Here is a 9,350-nt window from a genome sequence, read left to right on the forward strand (position 1 = left end):
TACGCGGGCCCGGCTCAAATTAATTTTTGATCTTGTGCAAAGTTTAACCTTTTCTCAAACTAGCTATTGTTTGTACAAGTTGCCAACAAAAGTCCTAAGCTAAATGTATATTAATATATCAGGACCTCAAGTAAAGAAAATTGCAAAATAAAAAATGGACCTAAGCACTGTGAGCACATGCTCAAAGCCGGTCCTTGCGCCCAACACTTCATTTCTCGTAGGATCTTGAATAGATGGATCTCAAAATCTTGAACTGGGATTGGGATCAAGAATCTTACCCATCTTCTTCTGATTTATGGGTCCTCATCTTCTTTGCTCCCTCCTTCCTTTTTCTTCGTTTTATACTCGACAGATCCATATTCGAGGTAAGAACCCCCACTACTCTCAGTTTGTTTTTATCTCTTAGTATTCATCATGACTTGGGAAGCAAGTCATCTCTAAGAGATTCATAATGACATTATAGAGATTTGCCAGAAGAGTGGTGTTTCCTAGAGGAAAATGTGTTGATTCAAACGATAGAAGAAAGAAGATAGTTAAATTCAAAGAATCAGCTTGGAAATGTCTCTGCGCTATCTCTACCGGAGCACTTGCTCTCTACATCACTCATAAGGAGCCATGGTTTAAAGACACAAGATGCTTCTGGTTAGGACCAGGAGACCAGATGTGGCCTGACCAAAAGATAAAGTAGGATTCATGAATAAGCTTGACTTAATGTGTTACGTCAGACGCAATAAGTTAACCTAATTTCTTGTGAGTTGTATATTACCCTGAGCAGGTTGAAAATGAAGGGATTGTACACGTTTGTGGGTGGCTTGAATTTGTATTCTTTATTTGCTTTGTTCTCTTGGGAAACAAGACGATCTGATTTCAAAGTCATGATAGTTCATCACATAGTAACTTCATTGCTCATCATCTTTTCTTACGTTTTCAGGTACTCGTAATGTTTAAAAGATATAGTAAGGAATTTTAGATTTTCTGATCTTTCTCGAGACTTTTGAACTCATGAATTTCCTCTTGTTATACTTTCTACACTAGATTTTCTCGTGTAGGTTCTGTAATATTGGCTCTTCTCGAGATCACCGACGTGTTTGCAGAGATAGGTAAGATGTGCAAATACAGCGGCCTAGAATCCATGGCTACTGTCTCGTTCATCCTATTTTTCCTGTTGTGGACAGCTCTGCGACTCATCTATTACCCTTTATGGATCCTCTGGGGCACCAGGTTTATACCATTCACCTTAAACTCCATGACGATCATTTTATATATTGCAACTTAATTGGACCTTTATGTTTTTTCTTTCTGGTTCCTCTCCACGTATGATATTTGCACTATGCAGTTATGAATCTATAAACGTGAAACTAGAGTGGGACGAGAAGCATTCGGTGAAAACTGGACTGCCTTCTACAATGTACTACGTTTTCAACACATTTCTATGGTGCTTACACTTTCTTCACATCTACTGGTGGGTCTTGATATGTCGTATGTTCATCATCCAAATCCGGTCCAAAGACAAAATCGCTAGAGACGTCCGTTCTGGTGAGATTTATATATATCTAAACCAACAAGTGCTTTATAATGTTCTAAATAATCTATTCAGTTTTTTTTTGTCTTAGCCTTTTCAATATATTCTTTGCAGACTCTGAAGATGAAGATGATGAACACCAAGATTGATTTTCTTAACTTGTCGATCGTTTTGCGAATACCCCCGTAACCATATCTGTTTTAGCTCAAATGGCAGCTCTTCTCTCTTGTATTGCTTTCTCAACTATATGATCTAAAAATCATATCTTTGTATTTCTTTTTATCTGCATTTTAATTCAAAGCTTTTTTCAAAAAAAAAAATATATGTTTTAAATTTTTGTGCGTGACAATGAAAAAAAACTAAGAAGAAAACACATAAAATGATATGTTGAGAAATAATAAAGCTTGTGTACGTAAACATAACCTAAGATAAGCCTACACTTGGAACATATCCAGACAAATGGAGAATAAATTAAAAACATGTAAATTGAAAAGTAAACCCAACCGATCGAACTCGGTTAACAAGTAAACCTAACCAATGACACGAAGTACACTGACATTATTTATCCACCGAACAGTAAGTCAGTGACCCAATGATTTTTTTTGCTCGAAAGTCAGTGACCCAATGATTGAAAGACAACAATAACAGTGATTTTTCTGTGTAGTATATATATTTAAATATCTTATGATAAGTTAAAGGGTCGTGAAGAGTGCATGTGAATGTCAGTTAGTCAGAGATACTTAATTGCAACATGTGGATCTCCAAGTCATTTTGGCATATATTTACAAAATCGCAAGCCTACTACTCCTAATCTCTTGACTTTTTCTTCTACAATATTTTATTGGCAGATCGGAGATCAATACATATATAAGAGATTTTTTTTTGTAAAACAAAATGCAAGGGATATCACCAACGGTAAGATTGACATCCTCCACATTACTTTGCAATTACTTTGCAAAGCAACTCTGAACTCTTTAACCTGCCTGATCATATTTTCAACATGAATATCTATCGTACGCCTGAAGTTCCATTCGGACCCCACCATTACTTCCGAGATAGTCGCAGATCTTGCTATACCCTATTTCAATCTTCCCTGATCCCCAAAAATGTCTATCAACCTACCAAATGCATTGGGTAATATATCTGATTCTGATTCATTGCCTATCAACAATGTGGAGTCATTTATAAAATACAATACAATAGTGTCTTGGGTAATATATCTGATTAAAAGTATTCAACATTTCTCTTTACTTATTGTCTCAACATAAACAGATTTTTAATCCCTTTGGTTTACTTTATAAATGACTCCTCAAATCTATTTCCAGTGTGAATATATTTCTGGATGTTCCACTTATTAGGGATGTATGTGGAATTCTCTGATTCTCCATTCTAGATGATGACACTTCAAGTTCATATATCTAGAATTAAATTCCCTTTTAGAATCAACAACATACCCACTTAAGAGCACCTTTATCGCCATATCTTATGGCATTTCTTATGTAATTAAAGGGGAAAATTAAATGTAAAATGCTTATAAACGATTCAAACGTTTGTTAAATAAGAAGTGTTTTAACACGTTCCTTAAGGGCACGTGTCGCCAAATGATAAATCTAGACTTTTGTTTTTCTCTTTTCTCTTTTCTCTCTTCTCTCCTCTCCTTCTCTCCTTCTCTTCGTCTCCCTTCTCGACATCCCTCTCTCGACGGCGACTAGACCATCTCTGTCTCTGTGTTGCCGATCTCTCATCTCCTTATCTCCATCTCTCCTTCTCTCATTCTCTTCGTCGACCTTCTCACCATCTCTCTCTCGACGGCGTCACCGACTGGAACGGATTTCCCGATCTCTCCGCCTATCTCTCCAACGAGTTGCTTTCTCAGTCCACGACGATCTCACCGCCGAGATCTCCGCCGATTGTCTAGCTCAGCCGATGCCGATCTCTCCGCCCTTTGCAACTGACTCCTCAATCCATCGATCTCTCCGCCGAATCGAAAACAAAAAACAGGTATGTCTCTGTCTATAGATTAGTGTTCTGTCCTGATTAGTTTTGTTTTTGGAAAATATAAAATTGTAAATTAGGGTTTGCGATTGACAATTTGACTTGTTAAGGATTGGATTGTATGTTTCTGATTGAAGTCTGGTTATTAGAATCATTTTTTTGATTGTAACTTGATTGTAACTTGATTGTATGCTTGTGAGTATTTGATGCCTATGTCTTCCATTGATGACTATGTCTTCCATTAGTAAGTAGTATTGTTTAGGTTACTTGAACAAATTACGGTAGGTTTCATTATTAAGTATAGTCTTGTAACCTGGTTGGTGTATTTAACTCTAGGTTGAAGGTTTCAAACATTGATGACTATGTCTTGTCGCTGCTATAGCAAAAAGAAACCAACTCGCGAACAGTTTGAAGTGAAATTTATTAGTGTGAAATGAGTTGAGTTTGTTTTCAACCAACTCGCGAACAGTTAGAAGTTTGTTTGTCAAATGTGTAATAGCTTTGATGGTTTGTGTACTGTGAAATGAGTTTAGTTTAGTTTGTTCTCAACCAATTTTGAATATTTATTAGAAGTTAATTTTCGCATAGCTATGATGGATGTGTAATAAGTTGTGATTAGAACTGTGGTGGTTTATGGTTAGGTCTTTATGATTGTAACTTATTACTAGTTCTAAGTTTCACCTATTAAACCCCAACCCTCCTTCATTATATCATATATTCCATCATCTTCTTTCTCTTTTCTTTCCTAAAAGCTGTAACAATCAGCATCTTCTGTCTCTCTTATGGATCAACCGCATCCATATAGCCAGTCCTCTAGCTATATGAGCCTTCTGCATAGTCAGGATGACAGTGTTCTCCATTCGAACTTTCCTTTTGAGAGTTCTCCTTCTACTATCAACATAGGAACAAACGAAATCCCTTCTTTCAGTACCCTACAGTCTGATGCTCCAACTCCACCCGAAGTGAGACCAAAGAGGCGTAGGATAAGGCAGCAATGGACCCCAGCCGATGATGAGGTCCTGATAAGTGTGTGGCTAAACACTTCTAAAGATCCCATTGTAGGAACTGATCAAAGGGGTTTGACGTTCTGGCAACGCGTTGGAGAGTACTACTCCTCAAGTCCGCATGCTAGGGCTACTGGTGACAAGAGAGAGCATTTGAATTGTAAACAAAGGTGGCACAAAATCAATGAACTGACCAACAAATTCGTCGGGGCCTATGCAGCTGCAGAGAGACAACAAAGCAGTGGTCAGAGTGAGAGTGATGTGCTGAAGGTCGCTCATGATATCTACCACAAGGAGATGAACCTTAAGTTCAACCTTGAGCACGCATGGTGCATTCTAAGGTAAGAACAGAAATGGCAAACACTCAACACTCCTCAAAACAGTGGCAGTGCAAAGAAAAAATCATATCCAGAAGTTTCAAGCCCCAATGTTGAGGAAGAAGAGATACGGTCTGAAGGTATCAAGGCTGCTAAAGCAAGAAGGGCTAATGGTGGGAAAGGAAAGGCTGCTGTTCAATATGACCGCATTTGGGAGATCAAGAAGGAGGATTTTGCACAGAAAGAGGTACTGTCAAAGCTAGCAATTCTCGACACTCTGCTTGCTAAAAAGGAACCCCTAACTGAGGCTGAAGAAGTAGTCAAGGATAAGCTACTCCTCCTTATTTGAATGTGTTGTCTGTTTAGGTTGAAGGTTTCAAAGTGTTGTTTGTTTCTTTGCTTCGGTTTTAAATGCTTTCTACTTTATGAATGTAGTTCCTTTGCATCTGTTGTTTTGCTTCTGTTTCTATGTTATAAATGTTATCAGCTTCAATGTATAAATAAATGTTTTCAACATCTGTTGCTTTGCTTCTGTTGCTTTGTTTGCTTCAATGTATAAATAAATGTTTGCTACATCTGTTGCTTTATTTGCTTGTACTAGTGATTTCATCAGCTTATATATGTTGCTCTGCTTCATCTCTTGCTTTGCTTCTGTTTGTTTTTTTACAGGTTAAGGCAGCAATGGGAGTTGATTACAGCTATACACAGCCATCAGAATCCGAGCATTATGATGGGAACACAAAAGAGAGTTCCTACAGTGAAACAGAAGAGCTGATTCGTCGTGATCAACCAGAGCTAAGCTACAATAGCCCTGAGCCGCACCAGTACCCTCCACAACCTGAGGTGGAATTCGGATTCCCCCAGACGTGCTACTGTGGTAGTGATCCTCTTCTGGAAACCTGTTACAGCCGAAATGATCCCGGTAGAAGATTTTACACTAATTGTGAGAATAGGGATGATGGCGACTGTCATGTTTGGAAGTGGTGGGATGTTGCGGTTATGGAGGAGATGGAGCAAGGGATAGACACACGCGTGAACTGGCTGAAAAGGTTGATTTTCTTAACTTAATGAGTGACCATGAAACAGAGCAGAAGCTAGCTAACCGAGAGATGATTGTTTCTGAGCTAGGTAACAAGAACCAGAGGTCAACCAATCGCTTTGAAATGGTTCTTGCTGCAGTGGTCTTTCTTTTAGTGGTAATAGGTATGGTTGTAATGTTTAAGTAAGTCCATTGTCTCTCATGGTTGTAATGTATTATAAGTTGGCACTCTTTCTCTCTTATATTATTATGGCCTTCTTTCTCTCTTGTATTATTATGGCACTCTTTCTAGATTAATTCTTAAAAACTATCACAACTTTGTATTATTATTAAGGCAGAGCTTTGTATTATTATTAACTCTTAATCTCAACTTTGTATTATTATCAGCAATCTTCTTATTATTAACTCTTGTCTTCTTGTCTTCTTCTCACTCTTGTCTTCTTCTCTTCTTCTCACCCGTGAGTGAGTCACTATTATGGCACCCGTGAGCAAAGTGAGTGAGTATGAGAGAGTAAGACATAAAGCCATAACCCGTGAGTGAGTGAGTGAGTATCACGGGTCTTTCAAAAAAATATCTGGACCTTGTAGGCTATAAGTATGAGAGAATTTCTCTCGTTACAAATATACAAATCATCCATCTTCAACATTATTTCAGAGCATTTCTTTTTTTTGTTACATTTAAAATGTCATCATCTTCTTCCCATTTTCATTACCACAAAAGCCATAATGATGATGCTGAATTTGAATCTCTTTTTGACGAATTATTAGAAATTCCCGATATCATTCCCGATCCGAAAATAAGAAAAAAACGTGCTTTTATCGACAGACACCGGGAAGAAGGAGACATAAAGCTCTGGAATGATTATTTTTCGGAGACTCCTACATACCCTCACAATATATTCCGGAGACGGTTTAGAATGAGCAAGCCATTGTTCATGCGTATTGTCCATCGTCTCTCAACGGAAGTAGAGTATTTTGCTCCAACACAAGATGCAGTCGGAAGGTCAGGTCTATCACCGCTCCAAAAATGCACCGCAGCAATTCGTCAGTTAACATATGGTGGTGGGGCTGATACGGTAGACGAATATGTCCGATGTGGTGAAACAACAGCTTGAAAATGCTTGCACCAGTTTACCGCCGGAATTATTCACTTGTTTGGCGATGAATTTCTAAGACGGCCTACACCGGAGGATCTTGAGAGACTACTACATATTGGAGAACAACGTGGATTTCCCGGGATGATTGGAAGCATCGACTGTATGCATTGGGAGTGGAAGAATTGTCCTTCTTCTTGGAAAGGTATATATTCCCGAGGAACCGATAAACCAACAATTGTGTTGGAGGCCGTAGCTTCTTATGACCTTTGGATATGGCACGCTTTTTTTGGAGGTCCAGATACTATGAATGATCTTAATATTCTTGAACGATCACCTGTTTTTGATGACATAATTTACGGAAGATCTTCGCAAGTCGACTTCACTGTCAACGGAAGGGAGTACAATTTCGCCTACTATCTCACCGATGGTATTTATCCGGAATGGGCGACATTTATTAAATCTATCCGACTACCACAAGAGGAAAAACATAAATTATTTGCCAAAACCCAAGAAAGAATTCGAAAAGATGTTGAGCGTGCCTTTGGAGTCCTGCAAGCCCGATTCGCCGTTATTAAAAATCCATCTAATTTATGGAATAAAAAAAAATATCAAATATTATGAGAGCATGTATAATACTTCATAATATGATTGTCGAAGATGAACGACGTACAGAGACTGAAGATGAGACGTTCCAAGGTCAAGATACTTCTTTTTGCGTCAAGATCCCTACTGAGCTTTTCACTCCAGGTGATCGTCGAGAAAGAATTAAGGCAAGTCCAGTCCATAAACAATTAAAACTTGATCTGATCGAACATATATAGAATCAATTTGGTGTTTAAATTTCTATGAATTAAATAAATGTATTTTTATTCAAATTTGTAATGTTTTCGAGTTTGTAATTTTTTTTTCAACTTTGTAATATTTTATTCCTAAGACCACATTTTCATTAGTTATCTATTTTAATATTATATGTTTTATTATAAACACAATTAAATATTTAACTAAGAACTTCTAAACGTATTTAACTATGTTTCTTAACCTACACATATTAATAAACTATTCTAAGAAACTTAAATTTTGTTTTAGCAATAAGGATGCTCTAAGATTATGTGTTATATCTTAGATCATTTTGACTTTTGAGGCTTGTGAAAGTACAACGTATTAATGATTTTAAATTGTGTTTTCATAGGCAAATATGTATCTGCTAGTCATATAAGAGAAATTCATTGGGATCCACATAGTTAAATATGAATTTTATTCGGTTCTATAGATCTATTAATTCTAACAGAGATGTGAGGCTATTGAACTAACAGCACAGACTTTTCTTTGGGTCTTTTAAGCATGTATCAGATTGCACAAACATATATGGTTCCGTATCCTAGTTTAATCAGGAAATACATCTATCGATTAAAATTTGGTTATAGCATAAGGACTACTTATCTCGATAGAGAAGCAAACAAGCGACCTAAATAAAACATTGTCGACTTGATTTGATGACAAAGCAAGACTAGAAACGTCAAAACTTAGGAATGAAGACAACGTCAATCTTCAAGACTAAACGTAATGAACGTATAATTATTATTATAAAGTATACCAATCATAAAAAAATATTTAGATCAATAAGTTGGTCAATAAATCTTACCTCTATAGTGTTTACTAAACAAATTAAACCCACTTTAATCAAAAATAATTCAGATCAAATGATTAAACATGATAATAGTTACTAAATGATTTTTTTTGATCAAAAGTTATTAAATGATTAAGCACATATTTATGTAGTCAATCAACAAGGTATACCAAAATTGAATTTCTTCGTAAATATTTTGAATCTGATTAACTAATGAATCAGTAAACTAACAAACCAATAATTTCACTATTTCTGATGAATAAATTATGGATCATACAAGCGTGCATGTTTAAATAATAATAAAACAATCAAAACAGTAAATTGGTTTTCACCACAACTTTAGTAGATTCACGATCAAATGTGTAATGGTTTATACGAATAAGCAAAAGTATATATATGTCAATAAATAATATTCATCAAACTTTTCAACATGTGCAAATATGATTTATATCAAATTCGTTCTACAGAAAATAAATTAACTTGTTTAATCTGAAATTCAATTTCAACCAACCCATTTTCGTAGAAAATGAGACCTAATTTCCAAAGAACATAATTTAAATTTTTAATTTTACAAGTTTTTCAATCTCAAAAATATAAGTTTGTGTATATAGATATTTTGTTTTCAATATTTTTTTTTGACCCATAAAACTATTTATTAATTTCTAAAAATGGAAAGACAAAAAATATTTTATACTAAAAGAACAAAGATGGTGAATTTTCATTCTATTTTAGAAAATTTCCTAATAATA

At 35.9% G+C, this 9,350-nt stretch overlaps 1 protein-coding gene across 1 annotated transcript; it reads left to right on the forward strand.

Moving 5' to 3' along the window:
• The first annotated feature begins 185 nt into the window (after positions 1-185).
• On the forward strand, positions 186-1,816 carry LOC130498553 (ASC1-like protein). Its single transcript, XM_056992005.1, has 6 exons — positions 186-365; positions 464-684; positions 776-931; positions 1,036-1,221; positions 1,337-1,536; positions 1,637-1,816. Exons 1-6 carry the CDS (start codon positions 234-236, stop codon positions 1,669-1,671), a joined length of 930 nt encoding a protein of 309 aa, XP_056847985.1. The 5' UTR covers positions 186-233; the 3' UTR covers positions 1,672-1,816.
• Positions 1,817-9,350: the final 7,534 nt, after the last annotated feature.

This window comes from Raphanus sativus, chromosome 8 (genome assembly GCF_000801105.2).
Source record: "Raphanus sativus cultivar WK10039 chromosome 8, ASM80110v3, whole genome shotgun sequence".
Lineage (NCBI taxonomy): Eukaryota > Viridiplantae > Streptophyta > Magnoliopsida > Brassicales > Brassicaceae > Raphanus > Raphanus sativus.